General features: G+C 36.0%; 2 protein-coding genes across 2 annotated transcripts in view; both read left to right on the top strand.

Moving 5' to 3' along the window:
- The first annotated feature begins 350 nt into the window (after positions 1-350).
- Positions 351-13,248, top strand: Mettl3 (methyltransferase like 3). Its single transcript, XM_019058899.2, has 12 exons — positions 351-561; positions 1,804-1,947; positions 3,215-3,283; positions 3,652-3,871; positions 4,937-5,100; positions 5,491-5,742; positions 6,630-6,798; positions 8,229-8,392; positions 9,607-9,751; positions 11,289-11,436; positions 11,982-12,160; positions 12,999-13,248. The coding sequence occupies exons 2-12, from the start codon at positions 1,821-1,823 to the stop codon at positions 13,108-13,110; spliced, it is 1,749 nt and encodes a 582-aa protein (XP_018914444.2). The 5' UTR covers positions 351-561; positions 1,804-1,820; the 3' UTR covers positions 13,111-13,248.
- Positions 13,249-14,230: 982 nt separating this feature from the next.
- The window catches only part of LOC109042199 (glycoprotein-N-acetylgalactosamine 3-beta-galactosyltransferase 1), a 28,276-nt gene continuing 27,585 nt past the window's right edge, over positions 14,231-14,921 (top strand). Inside the window, exon 1 of the mRNA XM_019058830.2 lies at positions 14,231-14,699. The gene's annotated coding sequence lies outside the window, so the exon portion shown is untranslated. The remainder of the gene's footprint in view (positions 14,700-14,921) is intronic.

Here is a 14,921-nt window from a genome sequence, read left to right on the forward strand (position 1 = left end):
TTCCCCAGTGAAAAAGGGCTGCAGAAGAGATGCAGCAAGGGTAGAGCCACTATCATTTTACATTGTCAGATCCACTTCTGAAAGACAACACGTGTGCGATACAAAAAAAATCGATGATGAGTACTTACATATAGTGAGTGCAACAGCGTACTATCTTGGAAATACTTTACTTTTAATCAAATTTAATATGTATTAAGAACTCCAAAAAAAAGCCAAACCCAGGAAGAATGTAAACAATGTTGATCGATGAATTTCATGAAAGTCATCTTAGATGACTGTTTTGATTTCGGGTGTTGGTGAAGATGTATTCTTTTGTTTTTCCTTGTTGCCAAGTAGGCAGAAATATCAACCAAAATAGTGGAATAAATTGATCACTAGATCAGCTTGATTAGGAAAAATGTATGTAAAGTCTTGATTGTAATTCAAATATCTCAAGATTTCCCCTTTCTTATTTGTTTTAAACTTGTGCGTCTAGGTTTTGGAGTCCAACTAGTATTTCCAGCCCTGCGCAGTACGCAAGTACATTCTTCGGCGGCTGTATGAATTTCTGCATCTGAATTTGTAAGTTTAAATTCTGTCAATTTCTAAACTTAACAAAAGTCATTGCATGACTGTAGCGGTCATGTCGGATTATTTCAATTCTCTTTGGCCAGGTATGAAGGAAAAAAAAGAAACCTTCCAATCTTGCGGGTCGGACAGTTACGTGTCAGTCATATATAGTCAGTAGCCCCCGTGAGGATTCCATTGGATTAGAGTCCGCGCCGAACAAGTTTACGACATTTAGACTGCAACAGTAGTTCGTGTGATGTTAGTTTTACATGTAAAGTAAATGGAAGGATCCAAATGGCGGAGCTTCTGTCGCTGTCTGGAAGTGCGTAAACTTACTTGGCATGGACTCTAGAAGCTAAATCGATAGTTAGCTGGAAAGTCTGAGTTTCTTGAATGGCTTGACTCTTTTGAAATATGCTTATGTCAGTGATCAGGAACAATATGCTCGTATAGTTGAATCAGCTCGCACAAAAATGCCCGCTGTCCAAAACAGTATTTCAGTATTTGTATGGGCAATTTAATTGGAACTTACCTTCTAAAGTTGTTTTAAGATGTTCGAACATTACAAATTAGTAACAAATTAGTAAAAAAATCGGTTTTTTGCACTCTGTAAATTTAGCTTTTGCACTCATCCTTAGTTTTAAATTTAGTGTACTATTATTTTTAATTTCAATCTAGTCAACGCCATGTAAGGCGGGACTTTGATATATTTACATATTTAAATTAGCTTATCTTATCAGATTAATCTTAATTATTATGTCATTAGTACTAGTTTAAGACAGCGACCATGTAACCGAATAGTTGAAAGTCCTGTGATTTATTGTATAATCTGATACTAATAAGTAAATTGAATTCAAAACAAAAAAAACAAAAAAATTAGTAAAAAAATATTTACTGAAGAGATAATCATAATAACCATTGTCGTGGGGCAAAAAAACCCTTGCTTCTCTGAAACACTGCATTGAACATCGGACTCTTTTGCAGGAACCGATTCAATCAATGTTTCTACTGGTGCCTGGGAAACCCATTCCCAATTTCCAAGAAATATATTTAAAATGCAAACTTTATCTCCTCTGAGCGTTCTTTCCCTCTTTCTTGTTGAAACCTTAGGTTGTGAAAGTCACGTATAGTCCTGTATCAGTTAAATAATTGAACGAATTTTGTATTTGAAATATAGTGGTGGTCTAGCCACAAAAATATAGCAACCTCAATGCATCTCAATTCATCCTCAACCCCTTATTTTTATCTTTGCAGCCCTTCATTCAGAGAAAATGTCAGATGCATGGGAGGATATCCAAGCAATCAAAAGCAAGAGAAACAGCTTGCGAGAAAAATTACAGAAGAGGAAAAAAGAAAGACAAGACATTCTTAATCAGTCTGCAAGTAGTGTATCAGCAGGTTGGTATCTTTCCTCATGAGCATGTAAATTAAATAAACTAAAGCCTCGTCTCAACGGCGCAACTGTTGAGGGAATTAGGTGCACGAGTTTGTTGCACAAACCAAAGTTCCCTGTCTCGACGCACACGCATGTGCCCCTAGAACTTTTAGGCAGGAATATTTGAACAACATTAATTTTTTTAGGTTAAACAATGTCAACTGAGGTAACTGAACTGATAATTATGAACGGGAGGTGAATATTTTGAGTTATTTTGACCAGGTATAAAACAAAAAACAACAACGTAACACAGATATGGGTAAAAAGAAAATATATTCGATAAAATTTTAATTTCCTGCTGTAGTGATATGCTACAAACGAAAATATAAAATTGATTCTGAAATGTATACAAATATCTCTGAACAATAACCGCTCAGGAATAAAACACCCGCAGTAAACTACGGCTTCACTTGTAATCAGCGTTTATCAATACACAAAGGCAAACAACTGTTTGAGGTTTCTAACCTTGAAAGTTTCACTTATAAGTGTAACATTTTTGCAACACTTTCTTCCTTCAACAGTTGCACAAAGTACCCTCAATAGTTGCGCAACTATGTTGACTAGTTTTGCAAGGAGAAAATATACTTAGTATGATTAGAAATCTACAACATTGCGAAACGGAGGTACGTGATCTTGCATTTTAGCCATTGATATTTGGACTGCAGTCAGTGTTTCTCAAAAGAAATTCAAGAGAATAGTAAAGCTGTCGCAATGTCAAATATTTGTCAAGCATCAGCGAAGTCTCCATATTGAAGAGATGCGTTCTCTGGATGCATCCGAGAAAAAATGATGCTGATTTTTCATGGATTACCCGATGACAAACTTTCATCATGTGACTAACATGGCGACTCAAATAGACATTGAGGTTATCTCAATGCTCAGCAGCTTTGCCCAACACGTATGAAAGGTGCTTGGCAACTGCGTTGGCTGAAGCCCCGCCATGACAGTCATTGGGTTATTAGTGAGAAGTCAGCAAGTTTTCAAGAACAATCGTCAAACTCTCAACGGTACTCATCGGGTAACCAACAGTTGACCTGGTCCTTCCAGAGAACGCATCTAATTGCCTCCTATGGTCATAAAGGTATTTTTGGTGCATCATCTAAGAATACCATCACCAAATCTCCTATATGTATTTATCATATGCCAGTTTCATTCGATATTTTTCATGACTTTTATTTGATATGATTACTGTTCTGTATCAACTAATTTCTACCTTTTCTACATATTTAGATAAAATACTATCTGCGGACACTTTAGGCATTATCAAGATAGGATCACCTATTATTTCCAAAAGCTTAGGTAAGTTTTCTTACTGAACATTTCTGAATTCTGCAGGACGTAATCATGTTCTCAACATTTTTATCAAAGACTCCAAGGAGGTAGTTTGAAACTTATCGCTGCTCATATTTAACCTTGGCAATGCATGAAATTTAAGAGCAGATGGTTACATATTATTGCATCTTGAAGTGTAGTTCATTGGTAGCCAAAAAAGTTGAATCAGGATTTAGTTTGATAACTTTATTCGGTATCATCTTGCCATAAGAATAGTGCAAAAAATCCTCTTGCATGTTTTTATATTTTAATCAAAATTTCCTTAATAAGAATACTCTAATAATATAAGATGTTGAGTTCTGAAAATCTCCTTAAAATCTTTTTTTTTTTCATAGATGAAATTGATGGTTCTGAAATCAGCGATGACTCATCAAAATGTGATCCAACGGCCGAGCAGCATCTACTAAACTGTCTCACGGAGCTAGCTCTATCATTGCCAGTCACATCGTTATTTTTAACCACCACAGTCTCCAAAATGCAGCCTGGCTCAATCCTGATCACTCATACTGGAATTGTCAACTTACTTCAAAAATTTGCCACTCAAAAGCTTATCAAGTAAGGACCTACTTTTTCTCTTTCTGTTTTCGATAATAATTTTTTTCTGTTAAAAGGATCATCAGTTGTGATTAGTTGTGATCAGTTGTGATCAACAAGAGTAACAACAAAAAATGAAACATCAATGCATTTTTGTACGATTCAGTTTATTATTGTCGTAAGTTTGCTTTAAGTTTTTACTTTGGTGGTGAAGACTGATTTGAATTTGCACTTGTCATTTCACAATTTTCCCCAAAATTTATCTAAAATCCCCTGGGATTTATGCGTACGTTGCTGAATTTTAAGCTAATTAATACATTTGAAAGGATTCTCTACTGGGCATCCATCCTCAAAATTCGTTCACAATGTCAGTGTGCACCTTCAATTTATTTTCAAAAAAATTTTCTCACAATTTTGCGTATCAAAATTAGAACAAAGTAAGTTTTATTGTTTTTGATTGAATCCAATGCTTTAAAGGCCTAATTTGATTGCCATTTTCTTTGTTTCAAATCTTTAATATTTGAAGAAATGGAGCTCTTACATGCGTCAGGGATTTATATTTCAAGTATTTTTTTGTGTGTTTAATTTCCAGAGAAACTTGATGGTGTCATTGGTTTTTTCTGGAACGAACTCCAAAGCTCAAAAAACCTCTCTCAGTTGAGGCTTGAGACGACGATGGAGGAGATCGCCCAGGTGGAATCTCAGTGTACCGTTGGGATCCCCTCCATTGCAACCTCTACTTAGAAAGCTCTGTTAGAGCTTGGGAATTCGTCCCAGTGAAAAAAAGTGGCACCATTGTTTCTTCCAAAATTTTACTGAACGAAAAAAACTTACATCGCAAACCTCTGATGCTTGCAAGAGCTCTATTTTCTTAGCTTAGAATTCTTCATCTCTCATCACATTTTTTGTAACATAACCTTTCCCCTGGACTAAGTCGTTTTTTAAACTCGTGGACTTAACGTAAGACTTTCACTTTTATGCTATTGTGATCAGTAATTATATTTTCTTGGCATATAATATTAATTTTAACTTACATATTTATGTCTTTAAATTTTATTGATGGAGTCTTTCTTCTAATTTTTTCAGTGTTAAAGAAAGCACTCAAAATGGAATCGCTGTTTTAGAAGTTACCTCGGTTGAACACTCAAAGCTTCAAGCCATGGTCAATGAGCTCTCTAGTAAAAACCAGTCAGACAGTGAGTCAGAAGTGTTGAACAAAGACTCGTCTGATGAAACCAAAAGAAAGAAAGGTACAAGTTGTATTATTTTTGTGCATCGATTTTTTTCCAGTATCTTGTGCTAAAAAATGAATTGGTCAAATTATTTTGCTAAATGGGTCCAACCAATTACGGAAATACATAAATCTGTATTATTCACTAGGGCACCTCGGTTAGGCACTTTGTTTTTGGTTCATAGATTCTCATCTTAACTAGGATGAACATTTTCTTATTGTCTGAATTTTGTATTTTACATTTTATGTGAAGTTTCTTACATTAAAAAAGGATCTCAAATAACCTAAGCAGATTAAAAGGGCTCAGAGAGCTGTTATTAAGACACTCTCGCACCAAAGATTTATTGTATGAAGTTTAACGTTGCCTTGCTTAACTGCTGTAATTCACATTGTTAAATAAATTTTTCAGGGAGCACCGACCCTGAAGAGTTGGAGCCGGCACCAAAAGTATTGAAGTCAAATGGAAAAGTAGAACAGACTTCAGATTCCGGGAAAATAAAAGATAAAAAAGAGACAGAAACTACAGATATTATGTCCTTGTTGTCTATGCCATCAGCTCGGGAAAAAGAGGTGAAAAAAGTGGGTGAAGAGATACTGGATCTTCTCAATAAACCGACTGCAAAAGAAAGGTCTTTAGCGGAACGTTTTCGATCACAAGGAGGTAATTTTCAATATTTGCTTTACTTAAGGTTGAAGAAAATTATATGCCTCCCCTCCATGTGTCATAACGCCAACAGCCCAAGACCATGAGTGCGCTTTAGGGACCTATGGAACAAGATGTCTAATGGCTAAATGGTCAGACCGAAGGAGCATGTCCAATAGATCGAAGTGAGACTTTTTTTTTGTAGAAAGTTTTTTCTAAAAATGCCTTCAGTTGGAGTTTTTCCTCCCAAAATTTTGTGAAAATCATCAGAAGTTACACTCTCATAGTTTTTTATTGCCTCTTTTGTCATATTCTTAAAGTTTACCTTAAAAATGAATGAGCAGAAAGAATCTATAAACAAAGAGGAAAGTTTTAAACAAATTTTGCAGATAAATAACAACCATGCATGAAAAAACATAACGTTGGCAGAAATTTCACCTATCATTTTCAGGTAACCAGTTCAGTCATGTGGTCATTGTCTCAAGCAGTATAATGACCAAACATCCATATTGTGAAATATGTTTTCAAGTAGTATTCTTTGGCAAAAATATGTCCAGAAAGCTTATTAGACAATTTAGAAAAAGTAAAATATGTAAAAAAAAACTTACAAACTTAACTAGAAATTGAACTTGGTACTTCAGCACTGGCAGGAGACTGTCTTGACCACTACATCAACAAGTCCGGCATTTACTCTGGAGAAAAACGACTATTCGTTTTTTAATCATTTTTGAGCTGAATTTCCTACTCTTTGAAACCTACTCTTCCACTCTTTGTTGGGAGTTGGAAAAAATTGTCCATGTTTATTCTAAGCTCCTATAATAGCAATTTGAATTTATTAAAGCTGTATCTTTTCCCCTTTCAAAATGTGCTAGGTCATCATCATTTGTTGCTCTTATCTGTCTTAGGTGCTCAAGTTATGGAATTTTGCCCACATGGAACGAAATCTGAATGTTTACGGGTTGGAAATGAGCACTGTAAAAAATTGCATTTCAAGAAAATTATCCAAAGTCATACGGATGAATCTTTAGGTGATTGTTCCTTTTTGAACACATGTTTTCACATGGACACTTGCAAGTAAGTTCCTCATACATTAATGTTTTCTTCATTCCTACTCAGGAAAAAGCTCCATTGACTTTAATTCTCCATCATTAAATCTACTTAATTTTTTTTATGTCAAGAGGCTTAATTCTGCAACTCGTAAGTGGATTAAACTCCTCAAAACCTTCTTTTGTTTTTGAGAAAAGGATGTCCCAAAAAATAAATAGTAAGGGTATTCTGTCAAATATTTACTCTCTTACAATGTCACTTCTAGGATGAGAAAAAAAAATTATTCTGTTATCCTTCTGTAACTTTTAACCCTTTAACCCTTCTTTAGACCAGGCATGGGGATTTAAAGTGAAAAGACAAAATTTAAGATAAGGATGTTACTGCTTAGAGGGGTCAATCTGTATCATTTTTCAGAGTGAACACCCAAAAATTCCAAAAATTGACTTTTCTAGTATGTCTCAGAGTTTGAGGTTGAAAAATCGGTATTTCAAGAGAAAAACAGTTTAAGTCATGAAATATTTCACCCTGAAAAGTCTGCTTCAAAATCGATAAAGAAAAGCACTTCTGCACCTGCAATGGCCTCAAAATTTTATGCTAAATCAAAACAAAAAATTTTCTCTGAAAAATTTGATCTATGGTTGAAATTTAGGAGGTTTGACTCCAAATGTTGAAATCTGGTGATCCTAAAAATATGATGTATTTCAACCATCTCTCTATGACGCACCTGCTGTTTAATTGAATGCATTTTGCATTACTGATGCACATCCTTTTGCATAATATTCATCTTGAAGGCAGTTTTGATGGAAACATGGTGTTTTCTGTTGGCTGATGAACAATCACATAGGTAACCTTGCATTCATGTGTTGACGTCATCGCTGATATCACTGCTCGCCTGAGCAAAGATGGAGCTGACGCGACGCATTCTTGCCAGCTCCTGACTTTTTTCACCTCAAATGTCTATAACTTTGAGACTAATGCAAATTACACCAATCTTGAGTGTGATAGTCATTGAATTTCATCACAAACGAGAAACGGACAATTTTGGCATGAAATGCGGTTTTTGCTCTCCTGGAAACTTGTCTGTCGTATCTGCTCACAGGCGTTAACGTCGCCATTAGCTCTTTCTCAAAGTAAAATCAAGAGCAATAAATGTATCATTTGGCATCGCGTTCAATGTAATATACTCTGGATTTAAATTGATTAAACTCTGGGAAGAAAAATGATCGCCTGTGGGGAAAATCGATCTGGTGGGATTAAAACTTTCTATGACATTGCCATGATGGAGATACAAATTTCATCGCCACCTTAGAAAGGAGTAAAAAAGAACATAGTAAAGGAATATGTAATCATGTATAATTTCTTATACTACCTTTAGTCTTGTCTTAATCGTTCTCATTCTCAGTGATCGGATCTCCTCTGTGTGTCTTTTCATAGCATTTTTTGATTCTGATTTTCAGATATGTTCATTACGAAGTGGATGGCTCAACAACGTCAAAAGATCCACTGCTAGATGAGAGTCTGCAAATTGTTGAAAAGAAGCTTTTAGTTCAAGATAAAACAATACTGTATCCTCCACAGTGGGTGCAGTGTGATCTTCGTTACTTAGACATGACTGTTTTAGGTAACGATACTTTCCAACTCATTTGCGCGCTTATGACTGTATTTATGTAGCGGAACGCAAGCTTTCCCTTGGAAATGCCGAGTGAGGAATTTTAAGTCACGATTAAAAAGAAAGCAACACTATTCTATAGCACACAGCATACTATTTTTGAAAGCAACCAGTATTTAGTTAGAAGTCTCTCCTGATCTTTAATGGAGCTCTTCCATGAGTCAAGGATTTGTGATTATGTACTTTTTATTTTAAAAAATTTTGCGAGAAACACAATGGCGCCACTGGTTTCCTCTGAAACGAACTCCCAAGCTCAAGAAAAGCTCTGAAAATTGAGGTCAGAATGGAGAGGATCTCTCACACTACGCTGAGAAACTTCAGTCAAACTCTCCATGCATAGATAGGGAGTAAATATGAATACATTTAGCAGGGTCGCCACTTTGTTTGGGAAGTCCAAGGCTCAAACTAAAGCAAATTTTGAAAATTTTTGCCACTGAAATGTGCAGTAAATTTTGAGAGTCCCATCATTTAAAACTAACTTCCTGGTGCCTTGTGGTTCCATTTATTAAATCTCTGTTCGATGGCGAAAACCGAAACAATGTATCTCTGTTTGCTACGTGGCAGACTTCTTGTCATACTTTATTTTTTAAATGGAAAACTTCTCAACGTCAATTCCCAAAAACCTCCATGAGTTTTCCTCTTTGTACAAAGTAAAATCTGCAAAAATGTCAAGGACTAATGTTGATCTGTTCGCCTTTAAAAAAATAAAAGAGGAGCAGAGATTTTTAAATACCGCAAACGAGATATGTGGTTTGGGAGTTTCATCATCGTATTTCTTTAAGGAGGGAAAGGAGGGAGGATTCACAAATAAGTTGATCAGACCTAAAAACAGTTGACCCTCCCTCCTCCCTAAATTTCGAGAGCAAATGGGGTGGTTTCCAAAGGAATAAACACATTTACGGGCTTAGGAAAAGTGAATGATGCGGAACCAAGACTGGCTCAAAATGATGGATTTTCTTTTTTACTTTTGCCCAATTTGACTCAGCAAAATGAGACTGAAAATTAAATATAAGGTAGTCATTTTCAAAATCTGCCTCCTCAATTTGTTCAAGATATGTCACCTATTTGGAGAAATTCTGCCCCATATTCATGTGCAGACAAAACTGCCACTGAAATATTTTGACTTCTAACTAAGTTACATTTTTTATATTTTCTGTCACTCACAGGTAAATTTGCTGTTATTATGGCAGATCCACCGTGGGACATACACATGGAATTACCATACGGAACTATGTCTGATGATGAAATGCGACAACTCGGGATCCCGCAGCTGCAGGATGATGGTCTTCTTTTCCTCTGGGTTACTGGACGGTAAGAGGTTCTTTTTTGTGTGTCAATATTGTTAATGGCAAATAAGATGTCACAATATAAGTGAATTTTATTTTAAGTTCCGAACCTCTTTGGGAAGTTTTGGCCTGGTTTGTCTCATCAATAACCAACACTCATGGACACCGTTGTTACTAGATTTGACCAATCAGATCCGTTGGTTTTTGATCGGTCGAACGTTTTTTAGAACCACCTTGCGAGGTGGTACCCTAATCACGCACCACTGCATCGTTGCGATTTGTTATTCACCGAATCGGAAGTTCCGAACTCAAATAGAATGGCAGCTCACAGGTTCGGGCACAAAAGTATCACCGATCCTCTAAAGAAAACTCGCTTTATAATGGTATTACCATGGAAACTCAGTGGGTCGGCTAGCAAAAAATTTTGATGGTAATATCAAATATGTGAGCCAGACCCATAATAAATTTTGTAGTCTTTTTTACTAAAGTGTTTATGCAAAAAATTCACTTCAGAATGTAGAAAAATTGCATGGCATAACATGTTATTGACAGGTGCCTTTCATCGAACTACAGTATTGTCAAGCGCTGACATCTGACTTGTCCCCAAATCTGGTCTTACTCGTTTTGAAACTGGGGTCAAATGTAATGTGACTTTTGCACAAACTGAATTATCTATTTTCAATTATTAGTCTCTGATACCGTCTCACAATTAAGAACTTTGTTAGGCATTTGCAATAAAATTGAGTTTAAATGCAGTTCACACTATAATTTTGTAACTTTTTTATCGCAGAAAAAAATCTGTTGTGAATGATTAAGCTATTGACAACTAATCTTCTCGCACAATAAAGATTTAATGAGGGAAGAACAAGTAGGATTCTTTCAGGCCATTAAAAACTTCAAAAATTGATTATTGGGAATTTACAGAAGAAATAAACAGGTAGAAAGTGCTATTTTGCTTTCATATAAACAAATTATCTAATCCTTAATTTTTTCAAAAGTTCTTCAACAAATTAAACTATGACAGGAAAACACGAAAACCAAAGAATTCGGCGGAATGGGTTTCAGGCATGATAAGATTTATAACTGAAGTTTCCTCAAATTTCAAGAAAAACAGGAAAAAAAGCGAAAGGCGAATTTTTCCAGCAGTTTTAAGAGCATCATTCAGTAGAAAATTAGAAATATTGTATTATCTGATTGGTGATTGAGGAGAGTTTTTGTCTCTTGCCTGACTGGGAAGAAAAGCAACTGAGTACAGCGCAGCGTCCGAACACACATTTCAACAGACCCACATTTCCATGAAAAACCACATGCAAAAATATCAAAAATTCAATTTTTAGTCCTGCTTTTCCTATTCATGACACAAGGATAGTTTGGATTTCTAAGTCCAGCTACTCAGGAGGGTGTAAATACAAAAAACCGGTGCCAAAATCTTCGAATTTTTGTGCAGGGTCCTTTGAATTATTGCAGTCTAAGGCCCATACAGTTTTATTAAAACTGCACTGATTGTAAATTTACTTGCTGTAGTACACTCTCATCTTGAAATATCATAATGAATTTTTCAGAGCAATGGAACTTGGCAGAGAGTGTCTAATGTTGTGGGGCTACGAACGTGTAGATGAATTGATTTGGGTGAAAACAAATCAGCTGCAAAGGATAATCAGAACAGGACGGACTGGTCATTGGCTCAACCATGGAAAAGAACATTGTTTGGTAAGTTCATAAGCGTTAAAATACTCTTAGATTATCATAATATGCTCCATCTTGCAACTACTCACTATAAAAGCAAGCTTTTAAACTGACTTAGTTGCTGCTTAATTTTTGCAGTATTCGACATGTAGGTTTGCAATAATTTCAGAATAGAGACTTTGCAGGGGTCTGAATTTTTGTAAATTTCATCTTTAAAATGGTACTGTCAGGAAAACTGAGTTCGAGGATATCCTTGGTTTCTAAATTGGACAACCATTGGAGGAAATATGACAAAATAATCTAATCTGCTCAAATGCATGCGTTCAAATTGAAAATGCTGCCAACTGACGTCATGGGGGGGGGGGGGGTGATTTTCTCACTTTTAAATCTAATTATCTCTAATTTCCCATGTCAGAAAAAAATTATGAAAAATACTGCGAACTCAGCTCATTAAGCACTCTCAGATGAAGCAATAAAATTTTTGTGTGTAAATTCTCAATTCAACATAATTGATTTGCAAATGATCAAACCAATATAGCTCAGCTAATTATTCTTTCTTGTGATTGCAGGTTGGCATGAAGGGGAATCCGATGAATTTAAATAGGGGTCTCGATTGTGATGTAATTGTAGCTGAAGTTCGAGCCACGAGTCATAAACCAGATGAAATCTATGGGATAATCGAAAGACTCTCCCCTGGTACCAGAAAAATAGAACTTTTTGGGAGACCTCACAATGTTCAACCGAATTGGTAAGTTTATTATGTAATAGAGTTTTCCTCACTCCTTTATTCACAGGAGTGTTCAGAATCTTCTGCTAAGTAATGTCTGTAGGTGTGTGGTGGCCTTAGAATTGCTGAGCTTTTCTCTCCATATCCATGATCTTGCACGAACAACAATATTATTTGTTTTTTTGGCAAAAAAAATATGAGTGCCTACTGTCTACTCAGCAAAAATCCTCTCGTAAGGCTTCATTTTAAAACCGCAAAGTCTATCATGTGCAGGCAGTTAAAAGTCATCAGAGGCCTAGAAAAATAATTTGCAGGGGGGAATGCTCCCGCCAAGATACACATCCCAGAAAAACATGTTAATTATTTTCCGGGAAAAGTTATTGCCTTTAAAAAGTGGACATGAATGGATCTTTATTGTTAACAACTCCCAAATATTGCCCATTAACTACTGCTTTCTTTAGGTACTATTTTCATTCATTTTTCTGCCTCCTCAGGCCCAAGTAGCATTTTTTAACAAAAAAGTTGCTACTCGATTGCAAGAACATTGCACCATCATTGTAATTTTTCTGCAACAATTGGCCAAGTTCTTGCAATTGTAAACAAATTGCAATTTTCTCGTAACAAAAATTGAAATAAAATGAGGTAATACCAATTTTTAAGCTTGCCTGCTAAAGGTGGCACAGGCCTAACATGGATCTGTTATAATTTTATTGAACTGATTTTTCCTCTTTAATTGCAATTTTTCTTTCACAATCAAATTGCAATTTTTATACAATTATATTTGAGTGTTTTTGCAAGGCTGTATGTAGGAATTATTGAACATTGTTGTAATCAGGCCATTCAATTTTTACTTTTCTAGGATCACTCTAGGAAATCAAGTGGACGGAGTTCGATTGGTAGATCCAGAACTGATACAAGCATTTAAAGAACGCTATCCTGATGGAAATTGCATGGTGCCTCCCAAATCATGACTAAATTATGTTTAACTGTTTGAAAGTCTACTGTCTGTGATACTAATTTGTAATTTTATACTTAAGTGTATGTACAGTGTCCCCAATGGATTGTTTTTATTATGTATTAATTTATTAAATTGATCTTTGTATAAGAACTTTTTTGGTTGTTTTAAATACCACTTTATTTGAGACAAATTTGTTACCTTTCAATCAAGAAGCTGTCCTCGTACCTATGACAGGAAGCCTCCTATGCTGCAAACGGAGATACACGCTCCTGCAGTTTCACTGTTGAAATGCATTTAAGGTGATTCGTCAAGCTCAAGTGACGAGGTCGAACTGGCATGCGATATATCGCATCGATTAGGTCAAAAATCTCAACAGATTTTGAATTTTTAGCAAAAATAAGGACGATAGCCCCTGCGCATGAACCTAAAGAATCATTCTAAACCCAAAAATTGGCAAAATTCAGAGAAATGAAAGCAGAATAGTGTTTGGACAAAAACCTCGCATTCATTACAGAAATCGATAACTGAATCGAATGCGAGGTTTTTTTCCAAACACCATTCTACTTTCATTTCTCTGAATTTTGCCAATTTTTGGGTTTCGAATGATTCTTTAGGCTCATGCGCATGGGCTATCGTCCTTATTTTTGCTAAAAATTCAAAATTCGCCGAGATTTTTCACTTAATCGATACGATGTATCGCATGCCAGTTCGACCACGTCACTTGAGCTTGACGAATCACCTTAACCATGAAAACAGATCTTTAATCGGACTGGAAAACTTCAAGAAAGATTAGAATATGCTCGGTAAGGCCATAGCCGCTATAGGTCATTGTAGCCACGATTGCGGCTACGGTATGAGCACGCAAATTATTCAAAAAGAGTATCCGTTTCCGGTTTAAGAACTGGAACTCTGGTTGACCGGAAATGTCTAAAAGACACGGATATCCGGATTTGGTTTGAAATTCCCGCGATTTTTGGTTAAACTCGGAATAAATGGAATGAACTGGTCTGAACCAATCATAATGTCTGGTTCAGAATTTGCCGTTAAAATTCCTTTTGTTCGAAAAGAGGAATAATTGAAATATATTCGTAACAGCTGCCACAATATGACGTCATTTCAGTATTTCACGTCAAGACGAGCGACGGATGAACATCTCGGTGTGAGTGTTCATGAGTGATTGAGTGATACGGGGGCAACTGTAATTGATAATTGATAAGGTTGCCGATTGAAAAGCCTCGGAAAGTAACTACTGTGTTAAGTACTCCTACTTACGCGTTTTCTCCGTGCTTCCGTGCCGAATTTTCAAAGACGTCATACGTATTCAATTCTACAAATTTTGATCTGGAAATGATCAAACATCGGTAACTAACCGATCTCTCAACCGTGCTGTCTACTGTCCAGTGTTGTGCTCGTGCTGAATGTGCTGTGTGCTCCATTTGGAAGCAAAATGACTTCTTGATTCTCTTAAAACTTTCAGTTTCAGTTCTTTACACCCTTCGGAATTCTTATTGTTCACCACTTGAGTGAAAAGCTCCTCTTGAGATCAACGAAACAGCATTCTCAGGAACAATGAACCTCATTTTTTTCGGTCTCTTTTCCCTGGTGAGTTCACAATCACTCTTTCTTTCACCTCATGAAATTTGCACGTGATTAGACAGTTTCCGTTGAAATGGCTGCATCTTGCAGCCTCTTTTCATGACAAAGATTGGCTGTGCTACTCTCTCGGATAAGTAGTAGTGCATTGTCACTTCGAGCGCAGTATTAGTTATAGATAGCCGCTGTGTTTAATTAATGCCTTTTAGCCCATATACAGTCTTATTTTCA

This window comes from Bemisia tabaci, chromosome 5 (assembly GCF_918797505.1).
Source record: "Bemisia tabaci chromosome 5, PGI_BMITA_v3".
In the NCBI taxonomy this organism is placed as follows: domain Eukaryota; kingdom Metazoa; phylum Arthropoda; class Insecta; order Hemiptera; family Aleyrodidae; genus Bemisia; species Bemisia tabaci.